The 18471-nt window shown below is 35.5% G+C and overlaps 2 protein-coding genes across 5 annotated transcripts; both read right to left on the bottom strand.

Annotated features, from left to right (window-relative positions):
• LOC110271584 lies at window positions 256-2675 on the bottom strand. The gene is made up of 3 exons (XM_021122572.1): window positions 2571-2675; window positions 826-1029; window positions 256-534 (listed from the first exon to the last, which is right to left on the bottom strand). Exons 1-3 carry the CDS (start codon window positions 2673-2675, stop codon window positions 256-258), a joined length of 588 nt encoding a protein of 195 aa, XP_020978231.1.
• Window positions 10004-12162, bottom strand: LOC107638024. 4 transcript variants are annotated; one of them, XR_002361715.1, is made up of 4 exons: window positions 11601-12162; window positions 11404-11521; window positions 11209-11326; window positions 10004-10071 (listed from the first exon to the last, which is right to left on the bottom strand). XR_002361715.1 is itself a non-coding variant. In XM_016341226.2 (3 exons), exon 1 carries the CDS (start codon window positions 12070-12072, stop codon window positions 11611-11613), a length of 462 nt encoding a protein of 153 aa, XP_016196712.1. In that variant the 5' UTR covers window positions 12073-12162; the 3' UTR covers window positions 10004-10071; window positions 11209-11521; window positions 11601-11610. The 4 variants fall into 4 exon arrangements, 2 of the variants coding, with proteins under 2 accessions (XP_016196712.1, XP_020977367.1); XR_001619695.2 differs by having other exon boundaries at window positions 11408-11521; XM_016341226.2 differs by having other exon boundaries at window positions 11209-11521.

Below are 18471 nucleotides of genomic sequence, written 5' to 3'. Positions count from 1 at the left end.
ACACGTATAATCAAACTCAGTAAATACGTGTTTACTGAGTTTGATTATACTCAGATTCAGTGTTATATTTGATAAAGCATTAAGATCTAACTAGACACTGTTACTATAGAATGTTAACAGCGAAAATTAGAAATAGGCAAAATCACGTCATAAAGATAAATAAAAGTTGCAGCTACATGCACATGGAGAAGTATAAACTGAATGAAGAAAAATCTAGCAAATGAAGCAAAAGGTAAAAATGAGATACAAAGATACTTACATGGATTCCAACCGAGCCCTGTTATTTGACTTCTTCTTGTTCTTTTGCCTCTTTGAACTGGAACTGGAAGTATCACCAGTAGCCAGCTGACCCAATTCTGAACCTCCTGGCTGAAGAGAGAAATTTTTTGGAGGAAAAGGGCCCTCAGCACATGGTACATGTGTAGGAATCTGAAGCTCTTGAGATGATGAAAGCGTATTGGACGATGCAAAAACAACATCAATTCTTTTCTCACCGTTATTAGTGGCCATAGGAACCTCTTTATCTTTATGATCCTACAAGTTAGAAGCATATTCTATAGTTGCTACCGGTAGAACATTATGGTGTTGCAAATAAAAATCATATCATGTAGTTCCTATGGGTAAGACAATGCTTCCATCGGTAAATTGGGATTCATTTGGTTTCGCTACTCCATAAAAACTAGATTTTGATCTTATTATCTCATAAAGTGTTGTTAAGCTAGAATCACTTGCTTCACAAAATCATTTACTTTAATTTGTCATTGCAAATCCAAAATAAGAACATTAAAAATATGTTCAAGACACAAAGAAAATGATACCAAGAACTGAAAGAATAGCAGCACGTGCTGCTAACGGCTCGGCCTCTTGTTTATTTTTTCTGATAACACTAGCGTACTTTGTACCATTGAAGATCACAAAAAACATAAAACGAGGAAGCAACCCTTCTAGCAGAACAGTATTATAAGTAGGCCCTTCTACATTTAGCTTTGTGGCACATTCATTCATGATAGACTTGGAAATCAAAATGTCCTGGAACGAAAATCAAAATATTGTATAAAGGATTCACAAAGAAACATACTATATATTTAATGAGCATTTATGATAAAGGGAGAACTATTAATGATGTTATTCCCCTAGCATCTTATTTTTCTCTAGGTAATAGTTATTTGTGATATCATATATCACTAAGTCAAAAATAAAAAAATCAATACTTGTACAATGTTAATTTTTCAACCAAGCCACACAAATGGAAAGCAAATAGCATAACTGATATTACTACTCGACTATGTCTAAAGTGATGGAAAACATGAAAAGAATATAAAATATGATACCGTCTCTAAATTTGTATATGACTAGTATTTTTGCCCTTGAAATATCACGGGTATATTTTTACCAAAATTAACTATGCTGGAATATAAAAAAATATTTTAAATACTTAATTGCAATATAGAGTCAAAAGTCATAAATGAAAAAACAACAAATAATAGTAACAACAGAAAAAAATTGCTATTCTGAGTTTGAGAAAAAAATTTTAAATACAATATTGTTGAACTTACGTGTAGGTATGAAGTACTTACAACAAACTTCCTTCTCTTGCAATTTTTTCTTGAGTTTTCACCAATATAAATAAAATACTTTTTCTTTTGAGTCTCTATTAGTCATATTAGCTAGTACTTTCCTTTTTCCAAAAGTTTTTCATATTCCTTTCATCAATTTGAAAGCCATTAGACATACTACTTTTCTGTTGTCCTTTCTTTAGTATTATCTTCTTAATCTAGCTTTTTTATACTCAACTTTAATAGAACTCATTCTTTTCCTTCTAATAATAACTGTACAAAAATTATAATGAGTTGAACCAATAAGCCCCAATACCAAATATTAAAGGAAAACACAATAATTCATAATATAAAGTAATTCATCAAACACGTAACATGCAAGGAAATAATGCTAAAGAAAAGCATTATGAATTCATAATACGAAGCAATTCATCAAATATGTAATATGAAAGGAAATAATGCAAAACAAATAATCAATCACTATAATAAGTTGAACCAATAAGCTCAAATACTAAATACTAAAGAAAAACATAATAATTCATATTTCATAATACAATGCAATTCATCAAATATGTAACGTACAAGGAAGTAATAATAAACCAAAATTTAATGGATTTATAATACAAAGCAATCTATCAAACATGTAATATTCAAGAAAAGAAAGTAAAACAATTCATCAATCACTGCAATAAGTTGAACCACTAAGTTCCGAAAACTAAATATTAAAGAAAGTAATGTGCATTGTGCAAGAAAGTAATACTAATGAATAAAAAGCAATAAGTTGAACCAATAAGCTTCAATTCCAAATATTATAAGAAAATACAATCCTTCAAAATTCATAATACACAAAATTTAAGTTGAATCAAGTAACACTAACAAATACTTAAGAGAAAATATGGTAAAAAAAAAGGAAGTTAAGTAACAACATAACATTATTAAGTGAACTATTTTGGTTTGAAATTAGTTAATAATTCACAAAATTGATATTAAAGATTAAAGATTGTTACATCAAACCTCGACAACAAGAGGGCATCTATCATCTTTAATCTTTTCCTTCAGGCTCTCCAATGCTATTCTTGCAGCATCTTGTTTAGCAGCCTTTTTCTGAAAGAAAGTCATTTGAGAGGTATAGCTTGTCCCATCCAGCCACATAGTTGTCCTAAATTTTGGTGCATGTTGACTCCCTTCATTAGTCGTTAGATACCCAGGAAAGGGTATATTTGATCTCTGAGCAAACTCTTGTAAGCGATTTTTGTACATTAAATGCTCTAGAGAATCAAACAAAAGTCAACAACAAAAATTGGTGCAACTATAGTAAGCATTACAAGAGACTATTGAATATTTTAAATTTTTAAGTTAGTGGATGTTGCCAAGAACAATTCATGATCTGACACTCCAATCTAAATCTAATTCAGTTAACTTGAACCAAATGGTCAAATAAAATACCACCACTCACAAATTTCATAACCATGGTATGTAAGTAATATCTTATCTACCAGTTTCAAGGGTAGAAATGTTAAAAGTTACAAAGTACATACCTTCATTGCCCATTTTCATAAATCTTAAAAAACACAAATTCAAAGAAAAATTTTAACGGAAATTAATATAATAGAAACTGCAAAATGAGCTAGTTGGGAATCTATCTTTCGTACATCAAATTCACATGTAATATTCATATTCTTCCAACCTCAAAACACACACCATATGATCCTAAGACAGATGTCATAGCACCCGGATATGGAAATAATTTGTTCATTTTTCATAAAAAAATATTTAAGTTTATTTAAAATTACAACTAAAAATCACAAATTTCTCAAAAGCCCACTAGGTGAAACATAATTGGTAATTTTTTTTCTTAAGAAAAGGATTTTTAAACTTTTCAAAGAGAAAAATTATAAGCTTATAACTCTTTAGTCTTAGATGTCAGAAACCACGAAAAATTATGAGAAATAGGGTATAACGAGGACTTACGAGGAAGAGGAGAGGAAGATGGAGACACATGTTGAACGAGAGAGGAAGAGATTGTTGGATTTTCTCTCTCCTTTGTGAGGTCCAAGCCCAACTTTTTGGGGGTGTATTCTTGCACCCTAGTTTTTCAATCCTAATCAGATTTTTGAGGTCTTTTGAGAGAGAGTGTAGCCACCAAAGTGAGAGAGAAGAGGAAAAAATAGAATTCCCATTTTTATGCGAAGCAATAAATTTTAAATGGCAGTTTCTCATTTGTTCACCGTTGGATCGGCTTGAAATTTGAACTGCATGTTTCTTTCATCTTGTTCTTCATTCTGGTTGGTGGAGATGTTGATTGGAAGTTTGTAATGAGAGAAATTGGCTTCGCAAGAGAGAAAATAGGTTTCCTATTTTTACACAGAGCAGCAACCTTTGAACGGTAGTTTCTCATTTATTCCCCGTTGGATCAACGTAAAATTTGAAATGTAAATTTTTCACATCTTTTTATTATTCTGAACGGTGGAGATTTTATTAAGAGGTCTGCTGAGGGAGAAATTGGCTTCGACAGCAGCTCTGTTTGGGTACTTTTCATCTTGCTTTTCATTTATGAGCTTTGGTGCTTTGATGTTTTGGCTGGCTATATGCACATTTTTGTGCTTTGTTTGAGACTCTCTTGTACCTTATTTGATCATAGTGGAGCTATTTCATTGGTCTAGACGTCCCGTGGTTTTTACCTCTCACATTGAGGGGGTTTTCCACGTTAAAATCTCGGTGTGTTCTTTTTATTGCTTTACTTGCTATATTTGCTTGTTCATAGTTGCTGCCATATTGTATTGTGAGTGCTTCCATATTGTTCTTGTATTGGACATTTGTGTCATTTCTGCTACTAGACTCTTTCATACTAGTATCAGAGCTTGTTGGTATTTTTCTGGACTTGTGATTCTGTGAACAATGGAAGCTAATACTAATACTAGTAGAATGATCACTCTTAATGGTCCTAATTATGATTTGTGGAAGTCAAAGATGGAAGATTTGCTTTATGTCAAGAATTTTCATCAACCAGTTTTTGGTACAGAGAAGCCTAATAATAAATCTGATGATGATTGGACTTTGTTGCATAGACAAGTTTGTGGATATATTAGGCAGTGGGTTGACGATAATGTGTTGAACCATATTATTGGAGACACACATGCTCGGACCCTTTGGATTAAACTTGAACAGTTGTATGCTCAGAAAACTGGGAATAACAAGATGTTTTTGATCAAGTAGTTGTTGGCTTTGAAATATACAGATGGGACATCAATGACAGATCACTTGAATAACTTCCAAAGAATAATGAATCAGTTATCGTCCATAGGTATCAAGTTTGATGAAGAGGTTCAAAGATTGTTACTTCTTGGCTCCTTACCAGACTCGTGGGGAATTCTCAGAATGTCATTGTCCAATTCTACTCCTGATGGTGTAATCTCTATGGAACTTGCCAAGAGCAGTAATTTGAATGAAGAAATGAGAAGAAAGTCACAAGGTACATCGACTACACATTCAGATGTTCTTGTTTCTGAGTCTAGGGGAGAAACAAAAGTCGAGGTCCTAAAAGTAGAGATCAAAGCAAAAGCAAGTCTTGAGAAAAGTATAAGAATATTGAGTGTCATCATTGTGGTCAAACGGGACATGTAAAGAAATTTTGTTGGCAGCTAAAGAAGGAGAAAGCCAAGGCAAGTAAAGACAAGAGCAAAAATAAAGATGATGGTAGCAACGAAGACAATGTTAATGTAACTCATGATGATTTTATTGTTGTTGAGGAGTTTGAATATGTTAACCTTGTTGATAATAGCACTAGTTGGGTGATTGATAGCGGTGCTTCTATTCATGTTACATCTAGGAAGGATTTGTTTACATCTTATACTCTTGGTGACTTTGGTGATGTGAAAATGGCTCATCAAGGTATTACAAAATGTGCTGGTGTTGGATGGGTTTGCTTAGAAACCTCCAACGGTACCAAGTTGACTTTGAAGCGTGTGAAGCCTGTTCCAGATATTCAGTTGAACTTACTTTCTATTGGTAAGTTGTGTAATGAAGACTTGGATAGCTCATTCTCTCGTGATAGTTGGAAGCTCACCAGTTGGGTTGGTCTAGTGGTTAGCTCACTAGTCCGCTTAAGCAAGTGTCGGGGGTTCGAATCCCGCCTTGTGCATGCAGCAACCCATTGGCCAGCGGCAAACCCTTAAATGGAGCTCAGTACCGCGACGGATTAGTCCTTGACCTGTCGGGTTGGGGGATACCGTGGGAAACCAAAAAAAAAAGTTGGAAGCTCACCAAGGGTTCCATAGTTGTTGCTAGTGGTATACGACACTCTACTCTTTATTTAACTCAAACAAAGATTGTGAAAGATGTTGTTAATGCTACTGAGTTTGTTGATAAAACTTATTTATGGCATAAGAGATTATGTCATATGAGTGAGAAAGGCATCAATATGTTATCCAAGAGGAATCTTTTATCTGGTTCTAAGGTTACTTTGCAAAAGTGCAACCATTGCTTTGCTGGAAAATAAAACAGGGTTTCTTTCAAAAGCCATCCACCTTCAAGGAAGCTGGAGATACTTGACTTGGTACATTCTGATGTATGTGGGCCAATAAAGACAAGAACACTTGGAGGGTCTATCTATTTTGTAACCTTTATTGATGATTATTCTATAAAATTATGGGTTTACACTTTGAAGACCAAAGATCATGTTTTGAATGTGTTCAAGAAATTTCAAGCTTCTGTTGAAAGAGAAACTGGGAAGAAGTTGAAATGCATTCGTACTAACAATGGTGGTGAGTATTCAGGTCCATTTGATGTTTATTGTAAAGAGCATGGTATAAGACATCAGAAGACTCCTCCGAAGACTCCTCAGTTGAATGGATTGGCTGAAAGGATGAACAGAACATTGGTTGAAAAAGTTAGGTGCTTATTGTCACAGTATGGAAAGGAAGATTTTGTGTGCAAGCTTAAGAAGAGTCTTTATGGGTTGAAGCAAGCTCCAAGACAGTGGTACAAGAAGTTTGAATCTGCTATGGAGAAGCATGGTTACCATAAGACAACTTTAAATCATTGTGTATTTATGCAAAAATTGTCTGATGATAATTTTATCATTCTTTTGCTTTATGTGGATGATATTTTGATTGTGGGCAAGAATGCTTTGAGGATTAATGAGTTGAAGAAACAGTTGAGTAAGTTCTTTGCTATGAAGGACTTGGGTCCTGCCAAACAAATTTTGGGCATGACTATTACTCGTTATAGAGATTCCAAGAAGCTTTATTTGTCACAGGAGAAGTACATAAAGAAGGTGCTTCAAAGGTTTGGCATGAATGATGCCAAATGTGTTGCTAGTTCTTTTGCTCCTCATTTTAAGTTGAGCACCAAGCAGTGTCCAACCACTGATGAGGAGAAACAAACAATGGATGAAATTCCTTATGCCTCAACTGTTGGAAGCTTGATGTATGTTATGGTATTTTCTAGACCAGACATTGCTCATGCGGTTGGTACTGTGAGTTATTTTTTCTCTAATCCAGGTAAAGAACATCAGAATGCTGTTAAATGGATTATGAGATATCTCAAAGGTACAACTAACTTGAGTTTGAGTTTTGGTGGTGAGAAACCTTTGCTAGTTGGTTCTACAAATGCAGAGATGGCAGGAGATATTGATTCTCGAAAGTTTACTTCAGGTTATTTGGTCAAGTTTGCAGGGAGGCTATTTCATGGCAGTCAAGGTTACAGAAGTGTGTTGCACTTTCTACCACAGAGACAGAGTTTATTGCAGCAACTGAAGCATGTAAAGAGTTGTTGTGGATGAAGAAGTTTCTTGCAGCACTTGGTTTCAAACAAGACCGTTATGTGTTGTTGTGTGATAGTCAAAGTGCTATTCTCTTGCCAAGAATTATACTTTTCATGCAAGATCTAAACATATTGATGTTAGGTATCACTGGATACGGGATGTGTTAGATTCCAAGTTGTTGGAACTTGAGAAAGTTCACACTGATGACAATGGTACTGATATGATGACAAAACCATTGTCAAGAGATAAGTTTGAAACATGTTTGATCGCCGGAATGGCGAGGGCCTCCACCTAGTCGAGAAGAGGGAGATTTGTTGGGTTTTCTCTCTCTTTTGTGAGATTCCTTTCATCTTGTTTTTTCATTCTGGTTGGTGGAGATGTTGATTGGAGGTTTGTAGTGAGAGAAATTGGCTTCGCAAGAGAGAAAATAGGTTTCCCATTTTTACACAGAGCAGCAACCTTTGAACGGCAGTTTCTCATTTTTTCATCGTTGGATCAACGTGAAATATGGACGGTAGATTTTTCACATCTTTTTCTTCATTCTGAACGGTGGAGATTTTAATTAGAAGTCTGCAGAGGGAGAAATTGGCTTCGACAGAAGCTCTGTTTTTTGGGTACTTTTCATCTTCTTGCTTTTCATTTATGAGCTTTGGTGCTTTGATGTTTTGGCTGGCTATATGCACGTTTTTGTGCTTTGATTGAGACTCTCTTGTATCTCATTTGATTATAGCGGAACTATTTCATTAGTCTGGACGACCCGTGGTTTTTACCTCTTACATTGAGGGGGTTTTTCACGTTAAAATCTCGGTGTGTTCTTGTTATTGCTTTACTTGCTATATTTTCTTGTTCATAATTGCTGCCATATTGTATTGTGAATGCTTCCATATTGTTCTTGTGTTGGACATTTGTGACGTTTTCTCTGCTAGGCTCTTTCAGAGGTGGGTGGTTGTGGTGATGGTTGAGGCGAAGATGAAAAAGCCGCCATGTGTTTGGGGTGTTGAATCTAGGTCGGAAGCTCCATCTGAAGCTCGAATCACACAACAAGCAGAGAGAAAGAATGTGTGTCTTGGGAAATGATAAGATTTCACATATTATGGCTCATTTTTTAGAGGCGTTTCTAGCATGACTCTGTACTTTTCTGGAAGTTCAGTCTTCCATGGTTTTAAATCATTGAGACTTAATGATAAATATTTGAAGTCTAATGTGAAAACAAAGTCATGTTGATTTATTGGTGCACTTATGACCAGTTCAGTCTTTGAGAAGTGACCAGGTATTGAAAATGTCCATTATGCCCAATGTTAAAACTTTCTTTTATAAGTAGGTTTATTTAAAATTTTAAATTTTAATATTTTAAATAAACATACTCTTATTATTTTAAAATTTTTTAAATTTAAATAAATGTACTCATATTATTTTTAAAATTCTAATTATTTGAATAAAATCAAATTGATTAAAAAAATAAAAATATACTAATACAATTCAAATCGTATTAAAACGTAAACAAGTTTGCTGAGTCCATAAACAAACTTTATGTAAATAAAATAAGTTTAGTCAATGTGATAGGTGAATTTTGTGCAAAATTATATGAAAACACAATAAAAAAAATGAAATCCTAAAAAATAACATGACTAGATAATTTTGTTTTTTTAATGATTTTTAATTATAATTTTGGTTAAAAAAATTATATAGTAAACAATTAACTACAATTTCTCAATTTAAATTAGTCAATTTGTTTTTAAAATAAAATACGGTGAAAAATCTAACTTCATAACTATATCAATTAGTTTTTTAATTAAATCATTTGTATAAAATAAATCGATTTTTTTTAAACCAAATAATAACACATGTCATCCATCCAAAAACAACTTTATGTGAAGTCGACTGTAGATAAGTTTCTGCCTAACATGAAGACAAAAAAAACAAAAATAGAGATTCTTTACAAGTCTAAGGAAGATATCATAAATGCCAAGATAATTCATCGCAATTTCATGTGATGGAAGACAAAAATGTAATTAGTTTAACATCGTTGATTAATATGAAGACAGAAAAAACGAAAATAGAGATTCCTTACAAGTCTAAGGAAGATATCATAAATGTCAAGATAATTCATCGCAATTTCATGTGATGAAAGACAAAAATGTAATTATGGTATAATGTGGACTGGTTGATAGCATGAACATAGTTAAAATTTTGGCATGATCTCTTTCATATTTGTTACATGTCTCTCTAGTTAGTGGTGTTATAGTTTATTGTAATGATATGATGGTAGTTTAATTGTATGAGTTAGGTCCTTTTTATTTTGTGGGATTTTTTATGTGGCTATCCTATTCTTGATGGTAATGCCAAAATAAATATTTTCATTAGTTGTTTTTTTTCTTTCTATTTTTGGGTTGTAAACCCTCACTATCAGAAGTCACGCTTCCGGCTGCGCTACTCTGATAGCAAGAGTATTACGACTACTTTACATACTAAATACTAAAATAGGAGCCTGTGACTCGACACTGTATCGCTGATTTCCTTGAAAACCGGAAATAAACACTTTATCTTAAGAAAAAAAACAAGCAGGCATAGATTCATATACAAGACTCCTTACATAATAACTCATAATATAATATACATATAAAACATACAATTCCTATCCCTCTTACAAACTTGTAATAACAAAGACGAGGGAAGAAAATAATCTAATTAATACAACAACATATCAACCAAACGCAATATAACTCTTCTTAACGCTTCTTCATCCGGTTCCTGAAAAGGTAAAAATGTAGGGGGGTGAGAACCTAACCACACGGTCTCACCACGAAGTTTCAAAGTTGTCATAAGAAGATATTCAATAAGAAAACTGTTTTCAGATTCTGTGATTATCATTGTCTTATGAATACTTCTAAAATCCAATAGCTAATCGTTTAAAACCTTTTCAAAGAAGCAGTGTTTAACATTTTCAGAAATTCAAAGTCTTTCCTTTCTCATAAGCAAATCTCAATCAGAAACCAACCACACAATCAAACAACACAGTCATTAATTCAGCACCAAGGTTCATTCTCAAATGTAGCACGCCAGGACAAACACAGGCAAGACAGACAAGGAAAGCACAAGTAGGTAGCAGTTACAGCAAATAGTTCAAGTAGCAGTTGAGAACAGTTTAGCAATTAGGCAAAGCAAAACAAGTTCAAACCCAAGCAAAGCATACAAATGCATATGATGCATGCCTGTCCTATGGCTGATGAGGCTCATCTGTCGGTTATCCAGCCAACCCGACAAGTCTGAATTGTCCTTAGACTGTCCCCCGACGTGCATCCCCAAGAGTCTGCATAGCTTTTTCTCAAATAATCAATATTGCTCAATGAGGGGTAACATAAAAATAACTACTTCAAATGAAACTTCTAATTTTATAAAATTTCGGCAACATCTCCTCTAAAACTCGGATTCTGCCACCCTTTTCGGGTCCCATCCAAACATTTCTCAAACCTTTCCAAAACCTCAATCATTTTCCAAGATTCGGCTAGTTCCAATATCAAATAATTTTCAAAGTGAATCAGTGCCCATAATAAATCTCTTTTTAAAATCAAACTAGCTCAAATACTAAATCATTTATAAATTCACTAACTCAAAATTAAACCATTTCCAAAGCCAATTCCTTTACATCATCAAAAATAGCTTCAAAACCAAGAAAAGCCATTTTTCATAATAATCAACTAAATAACCTTTCAAACTAATTTCTTTTCAGCAATCACAAACTACTCAAGCAGTCAAGCAATCAGTCATTCAGTCCAGCAAACAACCACATTTAGAAGATAATTATAATCACAGGCATATGTTTTCTCACATTAATATCTATTTATCACAACTCTGTAATATAAATTAGATTTTAAGAAAAATTCCTACCTCATTCGTGATTCAACTACGCGACAAACTGCATTTCTATTCTTATCCCACAACAACAGCATCAATACCGACCGTTCCAGCAGCAACCACAGCCTCTAAACACAGCCTTAGCTCAATCCTAAAACATTAATGTCGCGTAAAACTCAATAATCTATAACAGAACATCAGCTAAAAGAGTTTGGAACAAGGAACGACTTACTGGGCTTACGAATGATCGAGAAAACGGAGCAACAGCAGCCCCGATGACGACGCAACACCTTGATGCTGTATGAAGCAGCCATAGAACTCAGCAATCAAGACCCGTAACTCGATCCTATGACACCAAGACCTCAGATCCTCAAACAATTTAAAACAGAAATATTAATTTAAAGATTTCAGAACGTATCGCTTACCCAAACAGACTTAGGCCTCAGTGGTGGTTTTTGGTGGCAGTGGCGGCGGCGTGGAGCTCCGGCGACACAGAGGCGCGGCCAGAAGCTTCAGCAGCGGCGGATCTGGCGACGGTTCAGACGGAGACGGCGCCGGCAACGCGAGCGGCGACTGGGCACGGCGGCTAGACAGGTCGCGGTCCTCCCTGGTTTCTCTCTCTCTCACCTGGGGATCCTCTCTCTGCCCGTCGTTCTGCTTGACGGCGATGGACTCCGAGGCGGCGACGGCGGCGTCACGTGCAGCAGCAATCCATGATGATGACGATGGCGGCGCTGGCTTCATGGCGAGAAGGACGGCGGCGACGGGCTTCACGGCAGAGACGACGATGACGACCAGAACCCGCGAAGACGACGACAAACCCAGCTTCGACGGCGACAGCTCCTTCACGAGCTCCTTCCCTCTCTCCTCGCATTCGCCTCTTTCTCTCTCCTCCATTGTTGGCGACAACAGCAGTGACTAGCGGTGAGCTGGGCGCAGCTGGGCGGCGGCGGGATGAGCTCGACGGCGAGGCGTGATGGCGCGGCGGCGATATTTTTTTTTTTTTTTGTTTTCTCTATTTTTGGGTCGATTTTATTTTGAAAAATTTTATTAAAAAATTTTTTGTTGTAGACAAAATTAATAATATTATGTTCAATTATTTAAGGTGACCAAATTACTATTTTGATTAGATACTTTTGTTTCATTGAAAATAAATTCTAGTTTCATTAAAAATAAATTCTAGTTGGTTAGTAAAAACACAAAAGCGTATATTTTTTTGGTGACTCACAAAAGCGTATATGATAGTGAAATCATAATTCTTAGACAAGCAAATTATGGGCTTATTATCTTTAAAAAATAATTTATTTATAGAATAATATTGAAAAATCAACAATAATTTGCATGAAAATAATTTATTAGTAAAATATAAGTTAATTGATTGATTACCATGAAATTTAATTTAACGGTAAATTTGTAATTGAGTATATTTTTACAGCTTAATTTAAAATTTTGTTTACAGCTTAATTTAAATTCTGTGTTAAAAAAAATTTAGCAACTAAAAATGTAAGTTATGGGAAACAAAAAGTTCATCAAAAAGATAAAGAAAAAAAAAAAGACTGATGGTATCATTTATGCCATTCTTATAAAAAAAAACGTAAATTTTGTTACTTTTTCAAACAATTTGTATACATATATTTGACAAAAATTAAATAAATAAAAGTTTAAGATAAATTTAAAGAAAAATTGGTCAATAAAAATAAGAAGAACGTACCAATTTCATCTATTAAGAATTTAGAAATAACATGCAGAAAAAATTGAAATTATTTTAAAAATAGTTATTTGATCTACTCGAACCGATTTTTTAAAAAAAATCATTTGTATAAAATAAATCGTTTTTTTAAACCATATAATAATACATATAGTAATACGTATTAATAATCTAGAAGCAATTTTATGTAAAGTCGACTGTTTCCATCGTAAAATAATTGTGTAGATTCAAAAATTAACAAGATACTTTTTAAACTCCGTAATATATGAAGATCATATTATTAAACTCATCAGATATACCTGGCACGGAAAAAAAAATCACAATACTTATTTATCTACACTTTTTATTCATTAAAAAGGTGTTTAATTATAAAAACGTGATCTCCAAACAACTTTTTGAAGAAACCGAAAACTAGAAGAATTTCATATTCCTGCACACGAGTTGATCTCTACGCTATTTATAGATATATTAGGAGGTATTTAGAAGAGAGATCAAAATCAAAAGACAAAAATTAAAAGATAAAAATTAAAATATGTTACGGTCTGGCCCAAACCCTCTACGGGTTGGCCCGATCCGAGCATTACTCGACCCAAACGGTCGGGCAGGAGGCCTCGCAGACGATCCAGACACGCGTCTCTGACAGCTCATTTACTGCTGTGAGAAGGACGCCTCGAAGAAAGTGGGTCTGTCTTTGCAGGGCCCACCTCTGACACAGTATATAAGGGGAAGGTCACCCTGCCCCCTTTTCGCCTGCACACTTACTGACTAGAGCGTCGGAGTGTCCTTGCAAGTGACACCCCCCCTCTCGTCCACACAAAGAAACAAATGCGTCAGTCGTGAAGCCGGTAAAAACAAATTAAAAGACAACCAACACAAAAGCACAAAGGCAAAACAGCTCACAAATATAACTTCAGGAGACCTCCCGGTCACCTATAAGAAGGTGGGGATTCACGTGATTTTTTCCGAAAATCGCGAATAGCACGTCGGCAATCCTCTTATTCTCAGGGGACATCCCCTTGTAGGTCACCTTGATGAAAGTATTAGACCCCGCCCCGAAGCTCCAGTACATCGGGATGAGACGTTCTCCCTCTAGCGACAACCAAAAGGGATGACGACCTTTGACGGGACGGACCTTGAAATACTTGTCCTTGAACCCATGATAGGAGTCCTCGAACAAGCCAAATATCCTCCGACCTTGGGCAGATCGGAAAGACAGGAACCCTTTCCTCGCTTTTCCCTCTTTGAAAGGGTTAGTAAGATTGAAGAAAAAGAGAAAGACATCCACCGACACCGGCAGCTCGAGATATTCACAAATCATCTCGAAACAACGGATAGAAGCCCAGCTGTTCGGATGAAGCTGTGACGGCGACATGGATATCCAATTAAGAAGCGACATCTGGAAGTCGGAAAATGGTATGCGAACGCCCACCTGGGTGAACATGGCTTTGTAAAACCAACACCAGTCGGCAACCCGGGGGGAGTGAAAATTGATCTCGTACAGCCGCTCGTGGGGGGCAGGAACGAAAACGTCATAATTGGCCTCCTCGTCTGTCCCGCCACAGAGATACTCGGCTTGACGGAACTCCGTCAGCTCCTCCATCTCCATCTGATTTGGCGAGTCTTTCACATCGGAGGTCACCCAGGCGTAGGGGTCGTAGTTTGCGGTGGAAGGAGAAGCCCAGGAAACGACGCGAGGCATACCTACAGTGGGGGTACCACTCCGTTAGTCTATAAGGTCGGGAGTCCGGGAAAAACCCAGAAACTACGTCCATCCTATTCAACAGTTAAAGATCAAGCATGGCTACATATATCTATCATGCAAGCTACCTAAAAGCCTACCCTGAAATGGTACCCCTCCCCTAACGCATCTATTTGGCACTGGAACACCATCTTCCAAAGAAAATCAAAGACCAACAACAGCAAAAATGCAGAACAAATACAAGCAACAAACATACAACAATAAAGCACAAGAAAGCAGGGATCGAGAGTTACCTGAATTGGTTGCAGGAACTTAGGAGAGAAGGGAGAAGTGCAGGAACGCTCGAACGAAGTTTTGGATATCAGGGAGAGAAGAAAATGAGAGTAACAAGGATGGGAGAGAGAGAAAGAAGAAATTGTTTAAAAATCGCTAAACGAAGCGCGAAAGGGCCAGGGGCAAAATGGTCTTTGCGCGCGAAATTTTGCAACCCATTATGAGCATTTAATGCTCAGCGCGAAGAACGAAGCGACGAACGGTTGCCTCAGCAATCAAGAGACACGCGCGCAGGGGGGCACGTCCTCCCCACGGGCGGCCGACCTGACGACGACGCATGGAACGAGAAATAACACGCCATTGATAGCTCTCACGACTATTACTGGCACGTGGGGGCACTGTTACGGCCTGGCCCAGACCCTCTACGGGTTGGCCCGACCCGAGCACCACCCGACCCAAACGGTCGGGCAGGGGGCCTCGCAGACGACCCGGACATGCGTCTCTGACAGCTCATCTACTGCTGTGAGAAGGACGCCTCGAAGAAAGTGGGCCTGTCCTTGCAGGGCCCACCTCTGACACAGTATATAAGGGGAAGGTTTTACCCTTCCCCCATGTTATGTCACACATCACCCTGCCCCCTTTTCGCCTGCACACTTACTGACTAGAGCGTCGGAGTGTCCTTGTAGGTGACACCCCCCTCTCGTCCACACGAAGTGCTCGAGATCCCGCCTACACCTGACTGGCAGCCCACGACCAGACGAGGTCCCCAACTCCAACCAGGATACCTATCCGAACCGTCCGGTACCCGACATACCGAACATTATAAAATATATAACACTGAATTATACTTTAATATCGTATTTAGTGAGAGTAGGTAAAATAGTGAAATGAGGGATTAAAAATAGAATAGAGGTGAGATTAGAAAAATGAGGATAGATAATAGAAGTAGCATAGTCTCTTTTAACTCTATTTTCTAAATTATCTGAATAAATTGAAATTTTGTATTTTAAAATTAAAATTTTAGTTTAAATTTTTAGTTATCAAACACAATATTAAATCTCATTCTTCAATCTCAATTTCAGTCTTTAGAAAACAAACGCTTTCTAATAGTTGACAAAGAAAATATATCATTTTCACGTTGATAATTAACCTAAACTTATTAATAACTTACAACTAAGTTGAAGAATTTAAATTGAATTATAACAATTAGAAGCTGTATAAATTATAAAGTTATTTATTCAAATTGATATAAATATTGATAAATAGTGAGAGTTTCATGAAAAGAAAATAAAATTTAATCAAAATATTATTACAAAAATTCCATGAAGTATCAAATTTTGACAAGTTATCACATGAAATAAAGAAATGCATGCTGAAATTTTATTTGTTGAAACTCAATATAATAACTCATAAGCAAATTTGTCAAGTAAAGGAAAGCAAGGACCACATGAATTCAATTTCTGTAAATTACCTTATCATTTTTTTTTTACCAAAGATAGGAGACTCGAACCCGTAACCTCTTAGATGAATATGGAGAGACTATATCATTTGAGTTATAACCCATTGGCAAATTACCTTATCATTTGATTGTTAAAATATTAGTTTATTAACAATCCATGCTTATATGGAGGATAAAATCTAGATTTTATTCCTTGAGTAAAATTTATAAATTAATTTAGACTTAAATCGAGCGTTTTCACATTTATTTTATTAAGAAAATTCATAAAGAGCAGAAATATATATTATCGTTTTAATATTATTTCTCTTCTTAATATGTTATCATATTATTGAAAAAACATTATATCAAAATTGTTTTATATTGTCAGAGTCATTTTGTAAACGAGTGAACCTGAGCGAAGTAATTTGCGAGGTGTCAAATTGGAAGTAAAAGAATTTAAAATCTAGAAAGCAATTCAACAGAGTTAAATGATAGTACTACTTTAATTTTTTTGGAAAAGATAATTATACCTTTCAGAAAATAATTTATAAAAATGTTAAGTACGATTTTGGTCTCTAAGATAAGATATGGATAAAATTTTTTTTTATTCCCAGACCAATTTCTTTTTACATATAAATCCGTCCTTAAAATTTAACTTAGTTTTAAAATTATCCTTTTGACCTAAATTTTAAAATTTTTTACTAAATTACCCCTAACAAAAAATTAAAAAATTTTAAAAAAAGAATAAAGAAGCCATTAATAGAGGCAAGAAAACCACAATGAAGCCATTAATGGAGCACCAACAACAACAACATATAATATTCAACAACAACACAATATTCAAATTCAAGAACAACAACAACAACAACATCTCTTCTTCTTCTTCATCACAGCATCAGCAACAACAATAATAGAATCAGAAGCAAAAATAAAAGAAACTAAAGAAATAAAACTTAAACAGTGGCGACGAGCGTGGAACAGCAGCGATAGCAAGGAACAGCGATGACAGCGAGGAGCAGCAGCGACAACAACTTTGTCTTCTCCATGATGCCGTCTCTACCACGTCCGCTCATGGACGTGCTTCTCCTCCACGAACGGTTTCAGATCTCCTCTTTGTCCCTTCTTTAGCGGCAATTTTGGAGCACAGAGGCAACGGCGGCAGCGCGGGGGTTCCAGTGAGCTTGTGCATTCTCTCTCTCTTTCTCTTCCCTGCATTCTCCCTCTTTTCTCAATCTCTCAGATTTTTTTCTTTTTTTATTTCAAAAAAATGTTGTGAAGAAGAAGAAGAAGAAGAAGAGATGATGTGATAAAGAAGAAGAGATGTTGTGATGAAGAAGAAGAAAAAGAAGAAGAGAAGGGTATTTTGGTCGACACCAGTGTTCGACGTCGGACGCCAACAAATCCGTGAGGGTGGACGTTGCGCGCCGCTCGACGTTTCTGCTCCTCCTCATCGCTTGCTCGTTGGTAGTCGTTTCTCTGCCGGTCGCGCTGCTCCTCGTCACTCACTGCTGTGCTTCGCGTCCTTGTTGGTCTTTTCTATGGTTTCAATTCTGCTTCTATTTTGTTGATTTTGTTAATTACATTATTATTGATTTTTCTGTTTTTTCTATTAATTATATTGTTGAATTTTTTTTTTAATTTCTGGATTTGTTGATTTTGTTAATTACATTATTTTTAATTCTGATTCTATTATTGTTGTTGATTCTAATTTCATTTTGCTTTCATGTTTCTTCTGTTTTTGTTTTTTCTACTTTTGATTCTGATTCCATTATTCATTGTTGTTATTGATGTTTCTGGTTGCTTCTGCTTCTGTTTCTTTTGTTGTTATTGTTCTTTGGAGTTAAAAAAGATAGTGATAGAAATTATATAGATTTATTTTTTCATTTCTATTTCTATTTTTTTTGTCTGTTTATTATATTGTTGTTGCTGATGCTTTGATGAAGAAGAAGAAAAAAAAAAGAAGGGACGATGTTGTGATGAAAAAAAAGAAAAAGAAGAATAGAAAATGAGAATTTTGGTGAAGAAGGGAAAGAATATTTTGGTACGAAAGAAGATTTTAAAATCATGTTAAATCTTAGGGACAAATTCGAATACCAAAAAAAAATTGAAAACGAAAAAAATTTTCAGCTCCTACTCTAAAAGCCAAAATCGTACTTCACCTTTATAAAACTTTGAGAT

Source organism: Arachis ipaensis, chromosome B04, assembly GCF_000816755.2.
Source record: "Arachis ipaensis cultivar K30076 chromosome B04, Araip1.1, whole genome shotgun sequence".
NCBI lineage: Eukaryota > Viridiplantae > Streptophyta > Magnoliopsida > Fabales > Fabaceae > Arachis > Arachis ipaensis.
This window is presented reverse-complemented; position numbering and strand designations above follow the sequence as displayed.

Coding starts and splice junctions, on each gene's coding strand:
- LOC110271584 (XM_021122572.1), bottom strand. CDS start 2,675: ATGACTTTCTTTCAGAAAAAGGCTGCTAAACAAGATGCTGCAAGAATA. Junction 1,030..2,570: donor GATGCCCTCTTGTTGTCGAG/GTTTGATGTAAC, acceptor TTTTCGTTCCAG/GACATTTTGATTTCCAAGTC. Junction 535..825: donor CACGTGCTGCTATTCTTTCA/GTTCTTGGTATC, acceptor TCTAACTTGTAG/GATCATAAAGATAAAGAGGT.
- LOC107638024 (XM_016341226.2), bottom strand. CDS start 12,072: ATGGAGGAGAGAGAAAGAGGCGAATGCGAGGAGAGAGGGAAGGAGCTC.